This window comes from Falco punctatus (assembly GCF_963210335.1).
Source record: "Falco punctatus genome assembly, chromosome: 6".
Classification (NCBI taxonomy): domain Eukaryota; kingdom Metazoa; phylum Chordata; class Aves; order Falconiformes; family Falconidae; genus Falco; species Falco punctatus.
The window spans coordinates 27,212,814-27,239,981 of NC_137585.1; the positions used below are offsets into that span (position 1 = coordinate 27,212,814).

Here is a 27,168-nt window from a genome sequence, read left to right on the forward strand (position 1 = left end):
AGCTAAATCCCACTCCTCCCTGTCTGATGAAGGATAACATTTTTTTTTCTTACCTGATTTGCTGTTTATTGCTCTCTAGCTGGAGCGCACAGTACTTTTAGTGGTCACTACTACTACTGCTACACTACAAAAGTCCTGGAACTTTCTTCTTCAGCTATCTTCTCCATAATCGGTGTATCCTTTTGTAGGCAACCAAATGGAAAAAACAATCAATCTAACACCAAGGAAAGCCCAGAAGGGTGGGAACAACAGCAGGAGATGAAAATCGTTAATAGAACAGGGGTTGGAGATTCCCTGAGCCTGTCCAAGGAAGGTCTCAAACACTTGCAAGATCAAACAAAAGTCTACTTTGTATGACCCTGAAGAGGAACTAAAGACTGATAAGAGAGAATAGCCTGCTGAAGGATGGGTAATGGGCCAAGTAGCAGCGGAGTCCGAAGTTTTCTGCAATAACTGGGGGAAGATAAATGTGGAAAGGGGAGATCCCAACCACGGGCTCAATTCAATGCCAAAGGACTTGCCCTGCTTGCGCCCCCCAAAGAAGCATGTGTGCTAATTTACATGGCAAGCAAAGCTGATTTAAGTAAGAGGTAGTCCACATTAAAAGATAAGAATAAAAAAAGGAAGGCAAGTACCATTTTGGGGGGAATAAGAAAAAAGAAGTGACTTCCGGATGAGTGCTCCTACAAGAAACACCCCGTCGGCAGGCCCGATGCTAGACCCAGGACTGGTGATCCCTCCCCTGCTTCTCTTTTCCTGGTAAGTAACACAAGGCATAAAACTTTATACACATGGTGATTGATAAGCATTTCTACTAGCCAATTATTTGCCAACGAGCCTAACTATGGAATAAAGTCTTTGTTTACCTACAGACTTCAGGTATTGTGTATATCCTATTCCAACCAACAGAGTCACCAAATCTGAGGCACTCCTCCCTCCTCGGCAGGACACGACACCTCTCTGGTTTAGCAACATAAACAGCATTCGTTTGATGTTCTGAACTTACCTCAAGCATTATAATCTTATTTTCATAATCACAGTAATATACTTTGCTAACGGATAACTTGTTCTGAACATTTGTATCTCACCTTTGACAGAAGCAATTTCACACAGGAAACATGGCCCTCATAGACTGCTGATAGGAGTGGTGTGATATTATGTTTGTCTGGAGCCTGTAAATTGAGACACAATTTCACACAGCATTAAAAGGTTTCACTTTCAAATTTTTTTTTGTCAACAGAAGACTGAAGGTAAGGATTTAAAATATCCAGAAACTTATTCCCTCAAGACGTTTTACTCTTCTTTGTAAAAAGAATGGTCATTGTTTAAAAAAAAAAAAAAAAGGTAACAGCAAGATGTTTCTTCCATAAGTCTTCTAGGTCTATATATATAAAAATATATATGCTATTTCTATATATAAATATATATTCTAGGTATATATACACACATATATATGTATTTTTAGGCCAATAGTAGAAATTGTGGGGTTTCAGCTGACAAATTTTGACCAATTTACAAACACTACCGCTAATTCTTCCATTTCCCAGCCAGTCTGACTTCAGAAGCTAGTTTTGGCTGAAACATTATTTGGGCTGTCTTCTCTAAACTATAATCCTGGAAAGAACAAGAAATGGAATAACCGCGATGTTCTTTTCCCCTCTATTTTTTACTCCTCTCTAGTTAGAAGGACTTCTGAGGGAGACAGTCTTTTCAGACACCAAGGGAAAAATCCAAGCCATTTTGTTACGGACTAAGTCTAAGAGGTTTTACACATTAACTTTCAGACAAGCATTCTAAAGCATAGTTTTTGGGGTATATGGTTAAAAAATTTTGAAACTTCACTTTATGGAGAACTACACTATTTTGAAGTGCCAATACAGTCCAGCACATCTTTTCACAAAAAGATCCATGCATGTCAAGATACAGCAACATGACTAAATTTGTACAAGTAAGAAAGTATCAAAAAAAAAAAAAGCACAGCAATAACAGTGGATTCTACTCTAGCCAAAGATGCATCGCACTGTCTTCTGAAGTCTCTTCCAACAAATATATAGTATGTATTCCATGTAAACTTCATTTAGATGTGATGACTCCATTTATTTTTCTAAACATGGTCAAATTAAGTTTAAACTTTTTATAGCTACAAACAGCTTTTCCTACTGTGTCCAAAAAGAATAAAAACATTTAATAAAAATAATTTTAAGCTTCTAACCTCTAGAAGCCCACCACAAATTAAGTGCATCCAATTTTCTCACTTAATCTAAGTCCTTCAGTAACCTTAGCACTTATACCAATCCCTTGTGTGTGGGGGCAGAAGACCCTAACATCTGTTTGCAAATTGAGGTACATACATTAATATCAGCTCCTTTCAATAGCAGAAATTCCAGAATCTCAAGCTGTCCACAGTCTGCTGCATAGTGAAGAGGCTTTCTCCCACCTTCAAGTGTCCGGTTGACATCTTCACCCTTCAATGTAAACATAATCTAATAAGCAAAATTTTAGAGCTAACACACCAAGAGCTTGGACAAAAAGTCCAACAATTTCAAATATGCTGAAGAATGTTCCATCGAAATATTTAAGTCATTGCCCAAGAAAACTGAAAATTAAGTTGCTCGATTTCCTTCCCATCATCTATGCATTTAAAAATGTAAGACAATCTTTGTCCCTCCTTCCACACTGCATCAAGTGTATTGAGTACCCAAATGCACTTGGTAACATGTATTATTAAAAAAAAATACCATCAGAGCTTGTAAAAAAACACTCACATTTTGCTCATTTTGCTTCTTTGCCTGAACTGGGACCCTAGTTATCTGGCCAAGTTACTTTACCTACTTCTACACATACTGAAGTTTCACACACTGAGAAACCAGATGCATAGAAATAAGTCAGCATCGTAACTATTAGCAAGTGAATACAGATCATCCATAATTAAAAACCCAATTATGAAACTGCCCATTCTGTTTTATAAATAGCACCCAATAATTCTACACGACACAAAAGTCTGAGAACAGTCAACCAAATCAGGACACAGGAAGCTGTATTCTAATGCCACTCATACTAGTGAATCAAGACCTTTCTCAAGGCGTAAACAAAATTTAATTCAGTGAGTGCCTAATCAGCTTTATTTCTTCACCTTAGGTTGGGCAACTAAGGATAAACTGATTTGCTGCACTTCAGTAATGACAAGGTGGTACTGGAAACCAAATACTGACAAGCTATGTGGTAAGTGAGTTCCTTCTTGTTTGTATGTGCAAGTAATAGTATTTTAGGGAGTGGCTAAATTTAGCATCATATCTCCACAGAAAACAATCAAAAGAATTACAACTGCAGCACCAATTCATACTTCTCTAGAGCCCCTGCAGTTCTCTCAGTCCTGCCCCAAATCTCTAGAAAGTCCACAGAATAGAGGGCTTGAAACATCTTCTAGACATTACCTCCCTTCTAAGAATAGAAGGAGGACTGTCAGAAGGAAATCTTATTCTGCATCTAATGTTCTGTATTATCAGTTTTATACTACTGGCCAAGTAACAAGATGATCTCTGAATTCTCTCCTAGCAGCAGGATATTAAATTCTCATAATACACTCTGTTGAAAGTCAAAGCAACACCACAGCATTTAACTAAACCACTGTACATTCTGTGGTCTCAGAGGTCAGGACCCAGTTCTTACACTATTGAAGGTTCTGGCTTCAGAGAAGAATAAAGTAGCTGCAAGTAGCACAGTGAAAATAACTCTGCAACTGCTGTTACTGACCCAAAAATATGACTATGGCTTCCAAAGTATGTTGGCTATCAGGAAAAAGACAGTTTTACCTATGATTTTCAGAACAGCAACAAATTGTACCTCTAAACAAAGTCCACCGCGCTTTTAGCTATGTGGGCTACCAACACAGTACAACAGTTTATAATGTAAAATTCCAACACGACTAACTGAAGGTCTAACTTTGTTTACCAGTAAAATTGTTGCAGATAGTTTTGTGATGTAACTTCCCTTCCCTTTTGCTAAGCTCTACCCATATGCTTTTTTGCACCTTGCCACTTCCCATCAATTTAAAAAACAGCTGACATTTAAATATAACACACAATGTTCGCAGATAACATTAAGGACTGGGATGCATAACATTAGCAAGCCAACCACGTAAAAGCCATGCAATCACTACTCTGATGAGGGCTTTAAAAACTCCTGTAATGTTTGACACATGCTAAGACACGGCAAGTAAGAGGGTTAAGGGAGAAGGCCAAGCAAGTAATACCTGGGCCAGTGCACAGTAAAGCTAGAGCATTCAAATTCAAGAACAAGTTTAGAATCATCATGTCTAAAGATTAGAACAGCCTAGCAAAACTCCCCCTTCCTTAAGGTCATAAATATTTCTCCCATTGGCTTACATTATCAGATTATTTCTTTTTTTTGTTTTAAAGAATATACCACAGACCCCCTCTGTTCTCTCCTAAGCTGGCTGTAGAATAAATTCCTGCTGGATAATAAACTTTTGGAAGGAAAAAACATCACCTGAACGCAGAATTTTCTCTTAGAGATGATGAAAGCTTGCTTACGGGGGAGTACCTAGCAAAAAGTCTGCAAAGATGTCCCAAACGCAGATTACACAAATTTGAATACTAGCATTGAGAAAATGTATCGGCAGCATTCAAAATCAGAGTTTCAGTCTGAATTAACAGAACCAAGATACCCTGAAAGTTACAAAAATAATAAAAAAGCAAGTACTCCTAGATTCTGCAATAAATGGTCAAATATCCAGTTGTTCCATGGGTGTGAAAAGCCACGGTAAAATAGAACGCTGAATGTTATAAAACTTTGTTGGGTCTTTTCTACTCCTGGTTCAAGACATATAGAAATAGGAAGGGAAGACAAATCAACCCATTTCATAAAAAGGGATCAAACCCTGGCACAAGCACCTGCTTTAAATGCAGTCTCTAACACATGTATGTCAGAAAACTCACAGGACTCATCATAAGTAATTTTTCCCCTGGCCTTTAGATCTCCTATTTGTGTTGTCTGGGGCATCTCCCCACAGAAGAGCAGTGGTCTCCAAAGTGGGGTGCAAAAACCCAGACAGGTGTGCAGGACAATCCATTGGGGTGCAATAAGAAAAAAAATTCTGCGCTGCTAATAAAATGTAAAATAGTGTTTATTTCAACTTTAATTTCCATTTTTGAGCATGTTTTATAACATACATACTACATAATACATGTATAAAATTTATTTATAAATATAGAGATATTGGTAGAACACGCTGGAAATTTATTTATTGATGAGGTGCATGATCAAAAAGTTTTGGAGGCTACTGGTATAGAGCTCTATCGGTATCCATGGGAACAACAAATTAATTCTTTTTCAGAAGGAGCTTCATGCTGCAACGCTAAATAGTTTCAGTAGAAGTTGTATAGGTAAACTGAAACCCCCCTAAACCATACCCCTACATACAAGTTACACAGATTAAAGACCAATTTGTCACAAAACTCACAAGGACATATTTACAGTTTTGCTTGTGCAAAGAGAAATAGCGTTTAGACATGAAAATACTGATTTCATATCTTTAATTGAAATTCTATTAACATTTTCTATCTTTATCTACACCAGCTTCCATTTATATGCTTAAATAAGTCTCTAAGATACAAGTTTCATATAAAATCACCTATAAAAATGGGGAAGTCAGGAAACTGCTTGAACCCTCATGATCCAAATTAGTAATACACAGGTGAAAAAGACAGTAGTTACCAGTTACAACAATAAACATTTTACTTGGCTAGACAGTGATACGAAACATCTAACACCCTAGATAAGGTTATTAAAGATTAACTAAACAAGCTGCTGTTCTCTTTTGAGCTTTGGATATACAATCCTGTGGGTGTTGACTTTTGTCTTCACTGGATGAGCACTCCAAGTTGGATTCTCTTGCTCTTCAACTTGGAAGTATTCTGTTTAGCTAAGCTAGGGAGAGATGTTTACTTACACGGGCAGTTGGATTCTCAGTTCTGACAGCCTGACCAGCCATGACAGACCACATTTTGTATAGGAAAAGCATCTTCTCTATATGGTGACATGCAAAAAGTGATTGACTATGCACTACAGAATTCAAGCATTCGCATTAGCAAAGAAATTATACTATATAGTAGCCATAGCTACAATGCTGATTCACCTCTTCATATGATAAAAAAATACCTAAGCATAAGGTCAAGACTTGAGCCCCTCATAAATAAGGCAGCTCTGGTCAAGGTGTGGCTAATTATGCCAACAAAACAAGACAAAGTGGTCTCTGAAGCCCTATGACAGGCAAAGGCAGGAAAGAGTGCAGGAAGACTTAAAAAAAAAAAAAAGAGTTCTCTCTATGTAAAGTTTTGTGAAATTGCTGTGTTTTCATATAATATTGGCCAGAGACATTATACCGAATGTTATAAACTTCCGTATCAGCAATCTTTTCAAGTGATGTTTCTCAATACTGAACTTGGAGACAGCAAAGTAAGCGAGATTTTTGGTAGGATAAAACTCAGACTATATTAAATAGCTGCTAAAGGTTTTCTTTTAAAAGACTATACTCTGCACAGGTCAGAACACACATGAACTGCCAAAGAGCATTTTTCCTTTACACCCGTAGGAACAAAATCTTACATACATTAGACAAAAAGTGATAGAAAATTTTCCCAGGAACATTTAAGGGACTTTTGTCATCTTCTAGAATCTAACATAGCAGCAAAGTAGTTAATTGTTACGAGGGTACTTTGAAGGAGACTTAGTTAAGCCAGAATCAAAGAATCATATTAACTTCAAAATAAAAATATATTTTCAAAGGCCTGAAAGATTACTTAGTTTCACTTTCTAGAGTGGACCTACACATTCACTAAGAATTGTGTAAACCTTTGTGCAAAGCCTCAGAAAAGAATTTGCCCTTGCAAAAGGAAAGACATGATCACCTTTTAACAACCTTCCAGAATATGCTGAGTTTACTTAGTCAGACATTTAAGGCTATGTCTGGTATAAGCCACATCAGTAATGTTTTTCTTTGCAGATCAATGACCTAGAGCACCAGCTATGCAGTAACATTAAAAACCAGTTCAACACATGAAACATCAGAACCAGCAGTCAGCAGGTATCTGCCTTAATCCCCTCTATTAAAATCTGATTACAGGTAAAGAAAAGCCTCTCTGTGAATCTCCAGTTACTAAACAAGACAGCATGAGAAGATTTTTATAACATGTTAATCTTATGTCCTACTTAGAAATATCACATACATGGATAACAGCAGAATATTCAATTAGAAAGGCTTTAAATATCATATTAATTTTTCAGTGAAGGACAGGAAAATAAAAACTCAAAGCTCAGCTCTAAATACTTTCAAGAATTTTCTCTGCTTTTTAAATAACTAATAGTAGGGTTCATTATAGCATCCTCCGAATGCAACTATCATCCACTTTCTGTAATGGAGCAATTAAATCCAAAAGATCTGTTCTAACTAATTTCTTAAGTGAGTGCTGTCAAAATTATTTACTCTTGAACTTTCTTGAACTTAATTCTTCAACTAACCTCTATCTCACACAATTTCCTTGCTCCACTTTTTCTGCCAACATACCTACACAAGCCAGGCTGTATCTCATGTCCTTTTACAGTTAAAAAAGCCAAAGCTTGCCTGGAATTCAGTTCCATCCCTGTGCACTCTGAGAAAGCGCCTACATTCTTCTTTGTTACCCACCCCCAATTCCACTTTTCATGCTCCCCCTTTTCATACCTAAGATCAGAGAGGAGTCCCCTGACAGCCAAGCTGCCCTCCTGCTGGATGTCCCAAATCTGGAAGGATCTGCACCTTAACAGCTGCCTTGAATAAATTCTGCCAAATTTAATTCCTTATTCTTTTGCAGCCCAGTTGAAAGTATGAATCAGATTTCATTGACTTTCTTCCCTAATGCACATTATGACATCAGCTCAATGGAAATGTTGAATAAATAAGTTTAGTCATAAATTACAAGTTCTGAAACTCTTTATTTACTGGGCATATTATTTAATCACACCAAACTGACACTGTCCTTGAATAGACCCCACCTTTTCTGTAGGCTTTATTACACAGACTGTATTCTATGCACCCCTTCATCTAGCTTTACCTGCTAACCCCCTGCTTTCCCAGTTCCCATCAGTTTCAAAGGCATCAACACTTAAAGCGAAATGAGCTGAACCAAACTTCATCTAGTGCCACTCTAGCATTTCTACAGGATATTCCGTGTGCTTCAATCACAGGCTTACATTGCAGTGGCACATCAACCACAACCAAATTCGAGCCAGCTATTCACCTGGGCACCATGGTTTGCCAGTAGTGTTGCTCTAGAATATTATTGCCATGCTATTAAAGTCACAGCTCACCCATCAGTTTAGCACCAATTTTCTCCTGTGTAGCAGTTACAGTATCACTACTCTTATCCACAGTTTGATCCTTCTCACCTCTGCATCAGAATTAGTGGCTGAACGATGAATCCAATGAAGGAACTAATCAGTATGAGAATTAACTTGCTAATTTTCTCCTTTCCAGCTAAATCCATTCCTTCATCTGACTCACCACTTGGCACATGTACACAGCAGAAATAAGTAGCTGGGATTTACACTGCAGTTCTACCACAGGAATAGAAGCTGAAAATTGTGACCTCATTAAATCCTATTGCATAGGCTAACTGTATTAGTAGAGCAGTATCTGTAATACTGGTGGCATTAAAATGCTCTTTCAAATTTAGAACCAACTCCATATTCCCATCTGTACTTATCCTGCCATGCAGAAATAACTTCATCTCCCTATTTCATGCACTCTTTTCATTCCGGTTTTAATGAAGGAAACCTGATTCTATGCAGTCAGATGCCCTTGGAACACAGGGAAGCATCCTACAGGAGCTGCACTACTGGGTAATTCCTATCTCCATTGTTCCGGAAAAAGATGAATTCGCTGTACAACCTGTTGCATTACTTATATCTCTTGGCATACAAAGGATAGCCATTGTTACAGGCTATTAGGTTACACTGACATTTTAAATATAGAAATACCTTTATTGTTGTCTGAGTGGGAAAGAGGAACAATGAAAAAATCTCTTTATTAAGAAAAGTTTAAGTCCTATGGATGAGATATTCCAATTATCTTACTGCATACTGAGAATACTACCTCCAAACACTTCATATTTTACTACCTTCCTGTAGGCCTTTGTTCACACTGGGTTTATTGGTTTTTTAAAAAAATCAACAAAGAGATCAAGTGACACAGGGCATGAGAAGCATTTCAAGCCAATCTCATTGTACAGATCTATAGCAAAAGGTGTTAAGAATTCAACTCATGGAAAGCATCTCAGGTTTTGAGCATTTATATTACTCAGTGTAGAAACAATACGCAAATATGTGTGGACGAAAAAGAAAAATTTAGGTATTGTACCTTCTTGTTTCTTTGTCACATCTCAGTGCATGGTCTTTATATCAGAAGAATCATGCGTAATATTCCTTTATGCACTGTTAGCAACATTCTTCACTTTTAAAGCACATAGTGTAACAACAACAACAAAATCCTCCTGGGAATTTATGCCAGAAGAAACATTAGAAAACAAGTGAAATTCAGTGTAGCATCTGCTTTCTATATTCATCTTCATAAGTTGTCTTTAAAAAACAAATTTTAGTAGATAGGTAGGTAAGCTTTGATACACCCAATAACAATGATCAGAGGCATAACTGAAATGTAAAAATCTTTCTTATATTGTGATATTCTGAATCCAGAAATTAAATTGGGTCACCTGACCATGGTATTTTCATTCAATCAGAGGGGGATTGAAAATGCCATGGTCAGGTGTCCCAATTTAAATTTAATTTTGTAAAATGAAACCGGGAGAAGTAAACTATAATTTATGTGTTAATGTTGGATACAATCTGAAGACATTTTGCCATAATTGAAACTATATTGGTAGCCACTGAAGGAAATCTTTCCTTCCAACCTAATTTTTAGGTTTTACACCTAGTTGCCTGAAATAGTAAATTTTATGGTTTTAAGTGGAACACAGATAACCTGAGTTTTAAATCACTTAAGAGCACTGTATTCCTTAGTCTTCTGAAAGGAGAGCAAGTTTGGACAAACCACACCTTGTAAAAAATTATTAGCCATATACTCTGCCACATTAAACTATGACATACACGAACAGGGTTTAGCCGAGAATCTTGCACTTCCACAACGGGAATGTGGGGGATGTAGCGGAACTAATATATATTAATCTTCCCCTAACACTCTCCTTCATTTTCTCAAACTTTGAATCAGCTCACACCCCTTCAATCACTGTCCAGTATAACTTTTTCCAGACTCATCCATCTCTGGAAAGATTTTTTAACAAACAAAACCACCGCCCACAACGTAAGTACTCTGACGATAAAAATACATTCAGCTATCTTTGTCATCCTACTTGTATTCTCAAAATGGCTGTATTTTACGTATTTAAGCCAAAGTTCACTGCATAAACCGTGTTCCAGTTGTATGTTCATAGACTTTTCAACTGTTTATTGCTGTCACATGTCAGCTCTGGGGCTCATCTAATCCAAAAGTTACCTCTCTAGCACTGCAGATCTGAATATCTTTATTAGGAATCCTTAATAACAATACAACAGAAACAAATGAAGCAACCCCTATTTTCTACATACTTCTGTTCCTCAAGGTCAATTATCCTACAATTCCAAAAATAAAATATTAAGCTCACAATTAAGTCAAATAAAAACTTCTGTCATTATTCTCTTTGCTGTAACAGTAAAGACATAAGATGATGTTTTTACATAACTAATCCATGGGTCATAAACACTAGCAGTAATGAAGGAAAACTCAACTACCACACTTCCTGAGACCTGACTAATAATCTAAAAATATAAGGACAGTTTAATTCTACAAGCTTGTAAGCCTAATGACTCATGGAATCACAGACTATTTAAGGCTGAAAGGGAACTCTGGAGGTTTTCTAGTCCTAACATCTGCTCAAAGCAGGTCCAAACAGATCAGGCTGCTCAGGACACTGCCCAGCTGAATTCCACACACCTCCAAGGACTGAGGATTACACAAGCTCTGTAGGCACAAGCCCTTCCCAGGGTTTGATCATACTCACAGTGAAGTATTTCTCACATTCAGACTGGAACAGTTGCCTCTTAACACTTTCACTATGCATCTCTAAACAAACCTCTCTATATCCTGCCCTTGGTAGAGAAAGACAATAAAACGTTTCCTAAAAAAACCAAACCAAACAATCAAAACAAAAACCAACAAAAAACCCCAAACCCAAATCACCACAACTGTAAACAGCATCTCTTTGTATGTCCTCAGCAATCCTGAGGGCCCCCAAGCTCTTGACTCTCAATATGTTCCAGTATTCAATGTCCCTCTTGTACTAGGAAGCCCAGAACTGGACACAGTGCCCAAATGCAGCCTCAGAAGTGGTAAGAAGGGAAACATTTCTTTCAACCTGCTGGCTGTTTCCTTGCTAACACAGCTCTGTATGCTGCTGGCCTTCAATAACACGAGAGCATGCTGCAGACTTATCTGCAGCTTGATGTCTACCAGGACCCTGAAGTACTTTTTCTAAAGAGCTCCTACTTAGCCAATTAGTCCCCAGCTTGTACAGGTGCATGGGTTCACTTCTTTTTATCCTATTGTCCTGAACAATAAAGACATCCCATTGTCTAGGTCACCAATAAAAACGTTAAGCAATACTACTACTACCAGCCCCCGATAGACACCACTGGTAACCAGGCACCACTTAGAGGTGACACTGCTAATCACAGCCCTTTGAGTCCAACAGCCCAGCCAATTTTCCACCAACCTTACAGTCCACATACTGCAAACTTTGACTTGATCTCTCACTATATCCTTACAGCAAAAGTCTTGTCAAATGGGTTCAAGGAAGAAGAGGATTTGCTGCATAGCCTTCCCAGAGACTGAGGCTAAACTGACCTACCTACAGCTCCCCAGATGTTCCTTCTCACCATTATTGAATGTGAGACATTTGCTTTCTCAGATTCATCAGAAACATTCCCCCAGTCACTAAGGCCTTTCAAAGATGACAGAACAGCTGCACAAAGACATCATATAGGTCTGTCAGCACCCTCAGATGCATCCCACCTGATCACATGGACTGGCGTATGTCCAGGCTACTTAAGGAATTCCCTAATTCCATTTTCCTTTACCACAGACAGTGCTTCATTACCAAAGGCTCTCCTATTAGGTGGAGGGCCCTGGAAGGCCTTACCAATAAGAAGGGCAAAAAAGCTTTTTATGTATTTTATCACTTGGTCCTCTGCTCAACAAAGCAGTAGCTCCAGATCTTCCTTTGCCTTCCTCTCATAATCAGTCACTAGCCCCTTCTACCGCTAGTACCGATTCCTTGCTAGTTTCAACTTCAACTGAAGTTCAGCTGTCATACTCCCATCCCTGCATATTTGTGCAATGTTTCTACATTCCTTCCACTGGATCATTTTGCTTTCACCTTCTGTGTAACTCTGTGTATTTTAAAAATTCCTCAAAATAGTAAGTTGTCTGTCCAAGTAACAGCCTTGAAAAGCACTCTCTCAACTCAACATTTCTCATTCTGTCATGAGTGAGTCCCTGAACAGAAAGGCCCTTGAAGCATCTTAACCTTCTTCAGCCAGGCTGCAGTATCATCTATATTCAACTAACAAAAAAAAAAAAAAAAAAAAGGGCAATCTGACCTTCCATCCTAGAAACAAAATTTTATAGCTTGCCTCCCCTGAACTCTTCTTCCACCGATCAGTTGCTTAAGGACAGAACTGGAGCCTCAAATATCCCAGTTTTCAATTAACCTTCCCTAAAGGTTTCAGAACTAAAACTGAATGCTACAAGTTCAAACACAAAGACACTCTCATTTTTTTACTTTTGCCAACACCAAAACCTGAGGTTTACCACCGAAAATTCAAGTGCTCCTACTTCAGTTTCCTGGCTATTGACATTTTCTCACTATTGAAACATTCCTTGGACTTCAGTACAGAGAGCCCAGATTCCTCATACGACCTGATGGAGAGTGCTCTCATCCTCCTCAGTCCACCTTTGGAGTGGTTCCATATGTATACCATTCTGTAACCCTTGTTCTCACCTTAGGACTGCCAAAGAGCTGATTCAAGCACTGCTAAGCTTAACTCAAAGTTGGATTTGTAGGTGTCTTTTGTTCCAATCTATGTATTTCTATAAAACATGTTGAAGAAATCTGACAGCATTATAGAACACCAGTTCCTAACCACAGAGCTCACTATGTAAAAGTATTCACCTGGTCTGCACTTTAGGCCTTCAGTTCAATAACCCCACAACACTCGTCTTTTGAAGTCGTGCTGTAATTCAGCCGAGTTTTTCCCCCCTACAAGAATAGCCTCAGGTTCTAAAAAGCAGCATTGACTTTAAAGTAGTTTTCATTCCTGCCAAAATATAGACTGATCTAGCTAACCAAAGTCTACGCTAGCACTTTCACTGGTCCTTGGAGGTTACCAATAGAAGCACTCTTAAATGAATTCAGTAATTCGGGCCTAATGGCTTTTCCTGAAAAACTTATTACTAGTTTTCAAGTGTTAAAATTTACGCTACTGAAAACACCTTTGAGTAGTGGGAACAATAAAACGATCTCTTCTTCCAAGCTGGTTATACAATTTTCTCTAGAAATTTTGTCAAGTTAACTGACGTGGAGCACTAGCCTGAAGCAGTTTCTGCTGGGTAGAGCAGAGAGGTTAGATATCTGCATCCATTACTGAAACTGTCTCAGTTTTAAATTGCTACAGTAGACATACCCTCACATCAGCTATCTTAACACAAACCTGACTATAACTGAATCACTCGTCTAGTACTTTAGACAAGGAAACCATTTTTATAAACTTCTGGGTATTTCATCATAAGCCTAGACTAACATGCTATTTTCAATTCCTGCCCACTTTTATTGATTAGAAACAAGAAAAATTCAAGTGATCAGCTCATAACACAAGTCAGTGCAGCATATTATTTAACTTTTGTACATTTTTTTGTGTAAGAGGAAAAAGCTCTGACACATGATGCTACATGGATTGCTGAACTAACAATTGGGCAGAGCAGGTCAAAAAAGATAAATTCCACATTTGCCCTAACTTGATGCATTAAAAAAAAACACTCAAACAATGCAGGAGGACTAAGGAGATGCAACATTTTTCTATATATTCTGCTCAGCTTTACTATGCTCAGATTACTGAGTCTCAAGTTTTCTTGTCTCTATCTTCTGATTCACAAGGACAATGACCTTGTTGCCCCCTGGTCAATATTCAACCTAAAAGCAACAGTGGAACATGGTGAAGTAACTAATAAAGGCTGTGTTAGGTCCAAAGAGCAGAAAGGGAAGGAAAAACATTGTGTTGTAACTTGTGGATAAGTTATGATTTTGAAGCAGATTTCTTCAGTTAAAAACCAGCAGTAAGTTCTTGCCAAAGCTGAGAAATCAACCCATTGTAACTGCAAGTAGGCAGTTTCCCATGGCAACTGCAAAAAAATTGTGCAGGGTCCAAGTTTTCATTTGAATCCTCTATATTTTCAAAAATTACTTATTTTCAGCCCATTAAGTAAATTAACATAATCCAGTCTCATCCAGCCTGCCACAGAGAGACTATTGCTGCTATTGCTCAGTGGTTCAGCAAATCCTGACCATTCCAGTAGTTTTCCAACTGTAGCCAGCATGGACTACAGTTGTCTGTGGACAACTGAACAGAAGCAAGCGACCTAGATATATTGTATGGGATAACTACTTTCCACTTCAAGTATTTCAGAAGATCTAGAAGTTCTTTGGTTTTTGTTTAATGGCTGAGAGGGACTACATTAGCTAAGCCTTTCTACTGATGATCTTCGTGTTCATGGCAAGAGATATTTAATAATGCCTTTTTGACACTGACAGTTTTTTTTATTCCCTGTCCTCTATATTTCATAGCCTGGAGCAACAAGGTATTTTCTCCCAGCCGTCTTCTTTCTGCTGTGTATGCTTTGGAGAATATTTGGGACAAGCTGTCTTTACACCTTCCTCTTATCACGTCTTCCTGAAACAGACAGAAACAGCAAAAACATCCACAAGAAACCCTGTAGATGATTATCAAAAAGCAAAATCAAGTTAACAGATGTTGAGATGGAAACTTCTTGAATACAGAAAGTTAAAGCTCTGTGGAAGAGGCTACGGACATCAGTAACAACTTGTCATTGCTGTTCTGGATCCACATCTAGTCTTTGTTATTAGTTTTGCATGCCACATCCGACCATTTTTTTAAAAGTTGAAAAAAGGCTACTCAAAGGATTACAGCGTAACATTCCTGCTAAAAGACCCTCACCCATTTACCAAAAAGAGGTATATGTTCTGATGACAGTATGTGTCTCTCCAATCGGCATTTTGCAGCAAGTTCTACGGCCAGAGCAGACAGATGTAGATGGCCATGTATGTTTAAAATTAGTATCTACTTTGCAGTTCTCTGCTTTGATAGAAGCCTCAACTGCTAATGATAACACTAATACTTGCTCTACACAAGAAAATTAATTATGAACCTCATGCTGAATTTTGCCTGTCTTGATATGGTATTTAAAGTACTCTGAAAAGCTTTTATAAGCACCCCTACACTTATTTTGGCTTAAGCCAATAAGATACTTAGCAAGCGTAATTTTCAGGTTTTATTTGTTAGCGGTAAAAAAATACCTAGTTTATCCACGATAATCAAATGCAATGTGAAATCCTTTGTCTCAGTCAAAAGAATACAAATCCAGAAGCAACTGCTAAATAAACTGAACTACTGAGCCATCTGTGCTTCAGTTGTATCAGCATTTTTAGAGACAAACAAACCTGATACACAAGTTGTTCTGTAGAACAGTAATGAACCTACTGTTTCCTAGCTACAGCTTCTAGAAACTCATGCTACAATCCCAGCTTCAGAGCTGTGTCAGTATGTGCATTATTGAAAACAGTTGTTTCACCTCCCCCACCCCCACCCCAAAATCCTTAATCTAAGACTTGAGCAAGAAACAGTGGAAACCACTCACTACTTGCATTAGCAAGTGATGAAACAGGAATGAAGGGATCAGTTTTGCAGCTTCTCTTAGCTCTTACGAATTCCTATTTAAAAGCTGTCCAAAAGCACTCACCTGTCAGTTAAGCAACAGCTCAGAGTAACAGCAGCAACTAGTTCTGACAGAATAAACTGATGCTTATTTTTATGTATTATTACTTCTAACAAGAGACTCTGTTCAGAGTACTACTTCTAATTAATGAATGTCAGTGCGCTAAACATTCTAGATTCTGAACTGAAACAGTCAGTGATCAGACACACTGAGCTATCTCTGCTTAGAACTGTTAGAATTTGGAATTAAAGCTAAAATGCTTTAGTTGTGGCACCAAGGCTCGTCTATCAGACATGATACAGTGGCCACAACCAAAAATAAAGCCATTTAACTACTAATTCTTAAGGAATCACAGACAGATCTAATGACTTTATACCCTAACTTGACATAAAACTAATGTTCAGTCTAAAGAGACATGTTAAGTACTGTACCCAATCAACACAGCAGTGGTCCATTTTCACAGGCAACGCTGAGCTGACCTAAAATCGTATTTCCTGCAGAAATGACTTGCCAGACTCCACATTTTAACACTGCTGCATTTTGATCCAATTTGGATGATACCCACTCTAAGACTATACCAAGCAGAACATATTCCAGCCCACATGGATGCCAGATGATTGCTAAACAGCAGACATCAGCCATACTTAAACCAGAAACCAGATAAGGTCTCAGTAATTCAGTACTATACCATCAGCAGATTGACAACAGATGACACTATCAAACCAGAAAAATACACAGAACACCTGCTCGTGTAGTTTCACACAAACTCAAGCTTAACATGTCAGATCATCTAGCCACGGAATTATGAAATCAAGTTTGGACAGATAAAAATACAGTGCCATGTTTTTCTTCCTTGGTGCACTAAGTTTGTTTTAGAATAAGATATTAAGTTCAAGGATAAAGCAATCCAAAGGTTTAGTAATAGGATTCAGGCTATTTCCATCATCAGATCACTGCTCCAAAAGTTAACCAGCTGAGCAAAGAATAAAAGCTATTACCATCCAATCTGCACTTAGTTGCTAGCTTTGAATTAAAGAACTTTCAGTCACTGTAAAAGCCCCAGCATCAACATCTATTAAAATCCTCAGTACACACTGTCCAAAGAATGCACAGGAAGTGACTTTTCCTTCTAGAAGAACAATAGACACCAGATATTGAGTTTCTCTTTCAGTAGATGCCACCTTAATATTTCGACTTGTGTGCATAATCTAAAAAACTAAGAACACCAATCCTTCCCCCCGCAACTAAATATGAGTTCTCAAATTTAAGGTTGTACTCAGTCATGAAGATAGGAGAGGATAAACAGGAAGATTAATTTATCTTTCAAAAACTACTGGCATAATTTCAAAAAACTACTGAATTTCAATGTCATAATTGAGGCTTAATATCATAAGCATTACTTACTTCTCTAGAATATGAACAAAGGATATGTCCAAGGCAAGATCAAGTGTTCTGTTACACCCAAGCTTAGCTTCTAAGTAAGTTTTGCTATGAGATTAACAGGCATTATTTTGCTGTGCAAATTGAGTTCACATTTTATTCACACAACAATGCATAAAACGATATGAAATATCAAAAGCATTATTAATGAGTTCTAGAAGATTTGTGCCTTAACACATTTTTTGTTGAATTGCTGAAGCTGTTTTTGATTCAAATCACACCAAAACAAAACACAGAAGTAAAACACTTAAACGTAAAAGCTGTTTTTAAATTCACAGAAAAACCACTGTTTTCTAAGCAGTATATACTTTAAAAAATATGCATTAACATCCACAGAATGGCTCTGTAAACCAATTACATACACTTGGAGTATTCAGCTCCACTGTAATACTTTCATTAAAAGTTACCAATACTGATATTGCATTTTTATAATTTAAATAATCCATCTACAAAAGTTAAGCTATTTTCTCCAGATTTCAACAGGAATTACTGTTGAAAGTACTTTAGTAAATACAGTCTACTAACTTGTCACAGGAACAGAACTGAAGACTGTATTTCATGTTATAGTCTAATTGAAGGAACATATTTTGAAATCAAGTGTATTTACTGTTGAGTTATTATCTACAAGGTAAACTTAAGTAACAGATAATTAATGCTTTATTACAGAGCAAATTCAAGTTTAACCATGCTAAAAACCCTTTAGCCAAGGAAGAGTTAATAGTATTACTGAACTTATTGAAAAGTCAGCAACCCAAGAAACAAAGGTTCTCCAAAAGGCCTCACTAGAATACAAAGGATCCTGCAATTATTTTTTTTATACAGGGCATAGATAGAAATGCAGATCTCACCTCACAGGGACTCTCCTGACCAGTCTTTTTTATATAAAGATTTGAAACCTCCTCCTTTCAATTCCACACCTGAATCAAGTACTTGAAGTGTTTTAGAACAAACAAAAATCATTTTAAAGCGTTTATTGCTTATGGTGTTTGTATTCACAGCATCATTAACAAATCAGTTTAGAAGACAGATGCTGATGGTAACCATTCTAAGGACAGCCTCTATCTTATTGTCTCAAATAGCTTTCCAGCTCATCTTTCCTCCTTGAAGCTAATCACTAATTTATAGGCCACAAGTGTGTTAAAAAGCAAGTTCATAAATTACTGGAATTTGGGGAAAGAAAGTATCAGTCATTCAACAGTAATTATCAAGACTTGATCTTAGCTCATAAGAAACTTTGAGCACATGATTCTGTTTTATTAACTGACTCCATAATTAGATACACTTCAGAATATTCTTTGAACTTTGGCTGAAAGCATGACAGGCAAATGTCCAGAACACATTTCTAGTGATGTTTTGGTCTGTTCAGCTTATTAGCCACTGTGTGCAATTACTCCATTTTATTTTCAAAGTGTAGCTGAAGGCGAAGTAAAATGATTTTACCATTTCCCTTTTGGCCTGTAACCAATGAGGAAGGCAGCAATATACATAAGAAAAGACAAAAATCTAGACCATACTCTAATCCTTGTTGCAGCAAGAAAGTTACAAAAATTCTTTCATTGGAGAAATGCAATAATGCTTAGTATATTATGAGTCTGTACTGAACTATGAACTATACTACAGACAAAAGACTAAAGACCATAAAAACGGGCAAAGTGCAAAAAAGCACCAAAACCCCCAAACTACTTCAAAGCCATATTTATGTTCAGATGCATTATGAGTTTACAAGACCGTGTTTCTCTGTCCTTTCCCACTTTCTCTCACCAGGACTTCAGTTCCTTTCAGGATAATACCAATTTATTTTCTGTCCTTTTCTTGGTTTGGTTTTGTTTTGTTTTAAAAACACCACCAAAAAAACCCCCAACAACCCCCACACAAGTACATTCCAGTCAAACTAGGAATTAAGAACTGTAGCTTGTTCAATAGGACTTACTAATACTAATTACTTCCCAAGTCAGAAAGCAACACAGACACTAGTCCCTTAAACATTTAAAGGAAGCTACTGTATCCCTCCCCGTTTCTGGCACATGATTGCAGAATTTGCCCTTGGTGGTTGCAATCAACATAAGCTTTAGCATCAATTTGCAATAAAAACAACCAATAGCATATCCAGCACCCAATAAAGATTTCAAACTCTTTAGTACGAGCTGTGCTAATTTGTTCCCAACCCTTCTGATAACAAGCTAAAGCAGAAAAATACCTAATTGTTCAAAACTGCTGAAACTGCAACATTTAAGAAAAACAATTGTTGTATAACCAACTGGTCAGTTATTGGGACTTATTAATTCCAGTCAATGCTTTTGTTCTAGCAATAGAAGATCCGTCTACACAAATGACAACTGCCTCTTTCCACAGAACTGTATTGGCTGGTAAACACAACATTCAATGTGGAGCTTTTGCTAGGTGGGAATTAAAACTAGTAACAACTTCATACAAACCTTCCATTTCTCAAGTGTGAAAATTAGTTACAAAGAAGTGACTTTGTTTGCACTTTTGTCTGGACACATATTCAAGTTCAAATAAGCATAATCATAAAGCCATAAAAAAACCTCAAAAAGCTATGAACACTTGGCTGGGGATCCATATAAAGAAAAAAATGAGTACAGGACTGAAGCAATAAAATTTTATACATTCCCCTGGCTTTCTTTATCTTTCCTAAATTTTCTCTTCCAACCTTTCACCTACATGTTTTAAGTGCCTTTCAGTCTCAAAAATTTTTGGCCTTGAGAACCCCGCATTTCTGAGTCCACTATGTTCTGCTTAAATTTGGGTAGGATATTTGACCTTCAGGTCCTGATATCTTAACAGCTAAGCATATGCTCCTTCAAAACAAGCATAAAGAAGTTGTTTGGTCTATTGTGACCTATCTAGGGATTCCTTATTTATGCATTTTGACACTGCTACAAGATCTATTCATTCAGTATTTTTACTCACGTGGCCTGCATGACTCACCAATTCCATGGTACCCAAGTCAACGTTCATTGCACAGCCTTCACAACTAGCACCACTTTCCACATATTATTCCAAATGGAGACAGAATACAAACCACTGAAGAACTGTTCTCTTGGAATTTTAGAAAGCTTAGCTCATCTTCCGTATGCCTTCCTGTGGAAATCAAAATTACCTAACTGAGTTGGAAGACAAGAGCTAGGCTTGAAGAACAAGGATTTAGTAAAGATAAAACAGATACAAGAGGAAAAATTGAGGTTAGAATAAGGGAGGGTGGGAAGAAAAGGAACAGTACTAGATGTGTTTTCCTCATACCACTGGATTCTCTGCCTGTTATTCATAACCTATTCCTAACTTTGTGCTGTTATACTTAGTAATGCATACACTAAAGACCAGAAACTCAGACAAAACAGGATATATTTGCAGCAGAAATAAAATTTGCTTTCAGTTTAAGAAATGGTATAATTAGTAAATCTTTCAGCAAAAGTTTAAACTTAATGTTTTATTAAAATCTGATTTTGATCACACTCTCTTTACTTTTTGCAGCAAACATCAATTAGACACAGGACAAATCAGCATAAGAACAGCCCAAACAAATAATTAATTTTTTATTTAAGCATGAAAAAGTCAAACACAAATCACAGACTTGGGCAATCTCTTAAAGCCACCAAGAGTTTCAGAGCACAGAAGTCAAGTGAACCAACAAAACGATCATAGGCCTGACATCAATATTTCAGAAAGAAACTACTACGTTTAGCAGTTCCAGATTTGTGATCAGTCTTGTCATGACTTTCATTTACAATTCAGACAAAAATGGCTTCAAAATCAGTTATATCTGTACCTTCACCAAAAGAACAGATTTGAGGATTTGTCCATTCAGCCAGCAACTCACACTTTCCACCATAATGCCAGGTTTACAGGCAAGATTGTTACTCCACGCTGTTCCTATAAACTACTTAAAAAACTAGTGCACAAACTGTTAATACCTGTGAGCAATTCTTTACCACATGTACTCAGACTCTTTTGGATCAGACTGGGGAAATTGATTAGCCATCCTGAAAAGGTGTTGTTCATCAACCTCATACACCTTATTGTACCCACTACTAAAAACTAGCTGCCGCGTTGTGTTCTTCTGAAAGTTCTTCTAGTTTGTTCATGTCATTATAGTTAAGAGTAATTCTACCTTGAATATGGAACCTGCTAGCAGCAGGTTCCAGTAGCAAGCAACTGTCTCATTTCATAAAGTAAAGGTTTAGGTCATCATGTTCAAATTTACAAAATATAAATTGAACACCAAGTTTAAGTAGAACTAAGAAGCAAAACAAAACTGTATCTTTAGGAATTACATTCCAGCACGCTCAACAGTAATCAAGAGAAAATAACAGAAGGCCTAGAATCTCCAGATAAAGAAAAACCCACACAGTACAAGTATTGGCATAACACCAAGGAGTTACAGTACAGAGATATCCAAGAGGCTCTCATGGGGATAAACTCAGTCCAGTAGCTCCCAGGTCAGTGCCAGACTTGATATGCCTCTGGACAAACTACTGAGGTATACTTACACTGCACTGTAATCCAGCTAGGCTTTCAGGCTCCCTGTCACTGAAAAGCAAGAAAACATTTTCCAACCCAGCGGCAATCCAGCTATCAATGTAGCTATAACACTGAAGTGCACTTCAGTATTCAACATAGCGAGACAAGGTAAATTTCAATGTATCCATGGTATGGCTAATCTGTAACTAAAGTAATCCACCCATATATAATGGTCACTTAATTGTTTATTTTCATTTAGTTTGTTCCTGAATAAGTCATTTCAATGGACACACAAAAGAATAGAGGTTTAAACTTTTGAGGGGTAACCTATTATTTCTCCATTCTAATCAATCTTCTCACAGACATATTTAAGTGTTTTCTCTTTTTCACAACACTTAAACCTTAACTATACCCCTGACTGCTCCCTCCATTTCAAAAAGGTATTTCTAAACAATGTTTCTGGTTTAGTCTCTCCAGTTAGTTTTGCAGTAGTCACGTTTTCTGCATTTCTCAAGACATGTATTCAAATGTCATTATATCCCAAAGAACTGCAAGACTTTGTCATATCACAATTTTGTGAAGGATGCATAGGTACTTGCTGTTTTCTAGCAGAGTTATTGAATGTCCTCTAGGAATTTGGTTTTGTTTATTTTGTTATTTAAAAAAAAATATTTAAAAAATCCACACCAGAAATGCCTACTAGGCAAGCATAGCATATGCATACTTTCTGAAAGCGTTAGTTTCACAGCCTACCATCACCCCAAACTCCCAGTCCTCTCAGCAGTAAAAATCTGGTGCTTCCAGTTTGGTTGATTGTCCTATCTTCTTATGGTGGTAGGTTGGTTGACTTATTGAACATAACTAAGCAGTGGTATGTTTAGGAAGCAATGATGTAGGGGACTACAGCAGCTCCTGAAGTGAGGAATTCTCAGTTAAGCTATGGGAGGTGAAATTACATTAGAAAAAAAGATTTATTGTAACCTCTTTCTTACCAATCCAAGTTTATCTGGCCAAAAACTTTGTGTCTGGTGACTGAACAGATGTTATACTTCACCTGAGAAAACTACTGCTGGCCGGAAACATTACATGTACATGTTGATGGTCTTTTGAAGCAACTGTACAGCCTATCTCATTCCACTGGTGAATGAGTATAAAGAGAAGGTAAAAGAGCAAACACCATTCACGTTAAGAAGTTCTGCAGGCTTAATATACCCTGCTTTTCTTCTAACTAATACTTTTTAGCCCCCTGTTCCCTTCCTCGAGGGAAGCAAATTAATCTGCGTAGGTCCTCCTCACCCATTTAAATGCACATTTGATTCATCTCTTCCCATGAAAGCTTCTGTTTTCTTGGGGAATTTTAAAAATTTGAGTGGATGTATGTAGGAAGAGTGCAGAATTCCTTCAGTCCCTTCGATTCGTGCAAAGACACCTCTGAAGCTAACATATGCTGGCTATATTCAAGTAGATAACATCAAAGAAAGCAAATGGTAAAAATTACTTCTTAATCTAGTCATAAAAATAGATGACACCATACTTAACTGCTAGCACTAACAGTAACGGTAACACACTAACGACAGTAGTTCAGTAGAACTTATAATTTAACTTAAAGAAAAAGTTGACAGGATTAGAAGTCAAGAAAAGGAGACTAATAAGATGTTTCTTGCAAAAAAAGTATTAAGTCTTACAGGACTATTCAAACTATACAGATAATCTTTCAACTTTTTATCAAGTAGAAGTCAACAGTGTCTTCTGAATGCACACACTGGCAGCACTAAGATCTCTTTTCTTAAGCAACAAAATAGTATCATTTGACATTTGTTTCATTGCCACCCCTCAGAACTACTATTTCCATGAAAGATTCTTTCTGAAAAAGTATTTTCAGTAGAATGAAAAACCTCTTTACACAGACATAAATAAAGTACAAATGGAGACTCTTCCTTCTGCTTCTGTATCCCTTGTCCAAGAACTGCTGAAGTGGCAGAAGCTTTCTCTACTTAAAGAAGATAAACTGTCATCGAAAAGAAAGGTTTTCACATTATACTTTTTCACCTGCTGTTTGAATCAAAGTCTGAGTGCTACTAAGCTACCTTCCTTTTGGTACCTACTAGCCAAATCTGAGATTAAATAATAATAATAATAAATACTAGTGACTCCAAAGACAGAACTTCTACAGCTTATTTCACACATGTGAAGAAAAGCCAGGACTGACATTGTCAGAGTTCAACTCTTACAGTCTCACTGATGACATCCATTTACACTATTATTTTTAAAGTGCCCAGGGTCATCTAGTTAGCATTTCAAACTCTGCCATTTAGATAGGAAACAAAATCAGAGGTCAAACACTTTATGTTGTAATTGGCAGCAAAACTACAAGATTATAGTTAAAAGCTGTACTGTTTCCAATCAATTGAAGAAACAAGACTAGAACAAGAAACAAAACAAATGAGAAGCTGGAAATCAAATGTTTCAGGAAGGCAGACAAAAAATAATTTTATGAAGATGCAGACTAAGATATGTAACACTGCCTCCCACATTACAGGGAGAGGAAATTTCTACTACTGCAAAGTTCATATAAGTAAACTTAGGACAAGAAAGCCATACAACTGATAAGGAAGGCAGTCAAAAGAGAACAGGCAGTCCAGAAAAGACACTTTCCTGAGAACTGTAACTATCAAAGTATGATTTGCCTTCCCAGAATTAATTTAGGAACCAAGAATGTGAAGTTCCAACGGAGGCTTCTCCTACAGTCAGAGGTTTCATATTGTTCTCTTGCCCCTCCTCAACGCACATTTCCTGTTATACAGTTAAACACAAGCTCATTCCTGTACTCTTCTTCCCTGAAGGTACCTCCCTCCATTTTGTTTCATAAAACCCACTGTAAAACTTACCAAAAATTAGCCGAACAAGTTAACAAACCATTAGGAAGGAAGAGTGTCAGTCAAAATTTGCTCATATAAGCTTTGTCTCTACATGAAACCAGGGTAGCCTGGGTACTAGCCCACAATTTGTCAAGAAAACATAACGGACAACTGGAAAGAAAACATTAGACTTCTTGTGTTACTGGCAAGTAGGATGCTTAAGAGCTGATGACAGAAAGCGTATTTGCAAGTGGGGGAAAAGAATGAACAAGATAAGGTCACAAATAAGCAGAAAATTCCCACAGTTTATTCATCTTCTACAATTGCCAGTGCTAAAATGTAAGCTTGTTCAAGGATTGCAGGCTTCTTTTACTGTAATCACCTAACCACAGACAGTATCTCTCTTTTAAGGATTTCTACCTCATTAGTGCAGTTAGATGATGCCCTTCAGCCTCTTTACTATAGCACCACCCTGGCTGGCTCAAGCCTCTTTCAGCAGCAGATGGAACGAAGTATTTGACTTTATGCTGAAGTGGATGAAGAGTGATCACATAAAACCATTTGCCACATGAGTTGCAGTGCCACTCAGGAAGAGTGGGAATACAGAAAAGCTTTGTAATTAGTACTGCAGTGATCTTGTAGATATAAACTGACTGAAGATAGTTACTGCCAAAGTTTTTGCCTCAGCAATAGATACACAAGGATCCACTACTCACTAGTGTGCAGTGAGTTGTCTAGATAAACATGGCATTCTTGTAAAAGGTGTATCAAGAATCCAAATCTGCTGCTGAAACACTCTGGAGGCCCCAAAGCTGAGAAGAAATAAGATACATCAATGCAATACTCAACTGTATTACACAGACATAGATATGTGACCCTTAACAGACTGCTTAAGTGGGATAATTATATTATGCCTACTTATTAGGACCTCTAGCACTTTACAGACAGAGCACAGCATGTGAGTCCACAGCCACTTTGATGCAAAGTTCAGTAGCTTAGCTGAAACTGTCAGAGAAGACTATTAAAGCTAAACTGTTGGACTTTGTACTAAAGCAGCTGTTAAGTACTCACACACATTTCTTTCTGCCAAGAGTGCTACAAGTTTGGGTAACTTTCAACCCAAGTCGACAACTAGAGTAGGAAGAACTTAAGTCATCACAGCAAGATATGTCAGCATGTGTCAAGCTCCCAAAGACAATCATTAACTTGTTCAGAGATCTAAGTAATTACAACTAAATTACATGCAAACTTCTGCTCTGATGTAACAGCTTCTAGACAACACTAAGGATTCACCGAAGCAGAATCTTGCCCTTATGTACATGCACTTTACCCACAAACCTCATTGACAAGCCATGGCAAATAAGGACATAAACCAACCTCCAAATACTACAGTGTACCTGAATACTTTTCACCCCTTACACAGGTATCTACTGTTCCTGTAGCGCTTGCCCTAAGTAGATATCAAAACACTTCACAGAAGGTTAATGAATTAAGCCTCAAGACACCCGGCAGCTTAGTAGCACCCTATTAAGGATGAGCCCTGAGGCACTGCGGGGAAGGATAACCAAACCGAGGCCACATACATATATACACACACACATAAGATCAGCGGGGCAGTACTAGGACGCAGGCTGTTAATTCAGGAAGTTTCGCGTATTGACATATAATAACTTCAGCAGCAAGCACGAGGGTCGACCGTGGGGCTGGAGGGGCAGGGAGGGAGCCCAGGACCCAAGCGGGCCGCGAGGAGGGGGAGGGGAGGCCCCGCAGCGCCGCGGAGGCTCGCAGCCCGCACCCCGGCAGGCGGCGGGTCCTGCCCCCCGGCCCCACGCGGCCGACCCCCGAACGGAGGGCCCCGAAGCGGGCCCCGCGCACGTCCCTCCCTCCTCAGCGCCGCCTCGCCCACCCCGGGCCCCCGCCGCCTCCTACCTTGGCCACATAATCCTTCACCTCATCCAAGTCCCCGTTTTTGAGGGCCCACATGAATTCCTTGTCAGACATCGCGGCCGCCTAGCACAGGCGCGGGCGGGCGAGGCGGCGAGGGGCCGGCAGCACCTCCACGGAGCGAGGGCGGCGGCGCGGAGGGCGGGACCCCTCCCCCGGCTGCCGGCGGCGGGCGGCTGGGCGGGGCCGCGGGCGGCGGCGGGCGGCGGCGGGCGGCGCGGGGGAGCTCGGCACCGCGCAGCGAGGCCGGACACGCGAGCGGGGCGCAGCACGGGAGAAGCCGCCTGACTGAAGGGAAAAGCGGTTTACTTGCGCGCGGCGCTTCCGCTT

General features: G+C 38.4%; 1 protein-coding gene across 2 annotated transcripts in view; it reads right to left on the bottom strand.

Moving 5' to 3' along the window:
* The window catches only part of MTPN (myotrophin), a 44,011-nt gene extending 17,047 nt beyond the window's left edge, over positions 1–26,964 (bottom strand). The window contains exons 1-3 of one of the 2 annotated variants that reach the window (XM_080391373.1): positions 26,824–26,964; positions 2,352–2,465; positions 1,089–1,172 (exon numbers count right to left, since the gene is read on the bottom strand). In XM_080391373.1, the coding sequence (XP_080247499.1) occupies positions 1,089–1,172; positions 2,352–2,465; positions 26,824–26,895 (270 nt within the window). In that variant the 5' untranslated portion in view covers positions 26,896–26,964. Of the gene's footprint in view, positions 1–1,088; positions 1,173–2,351; positions 2,466–20,506; positions 20,660–26,823 lie in introns of those variants that run through there. The other variant, XM_080391374.1, reaches the window with a different exon arrangement.
* Positions 26,965–27,168: the final 204 nt, after the last annotated feature.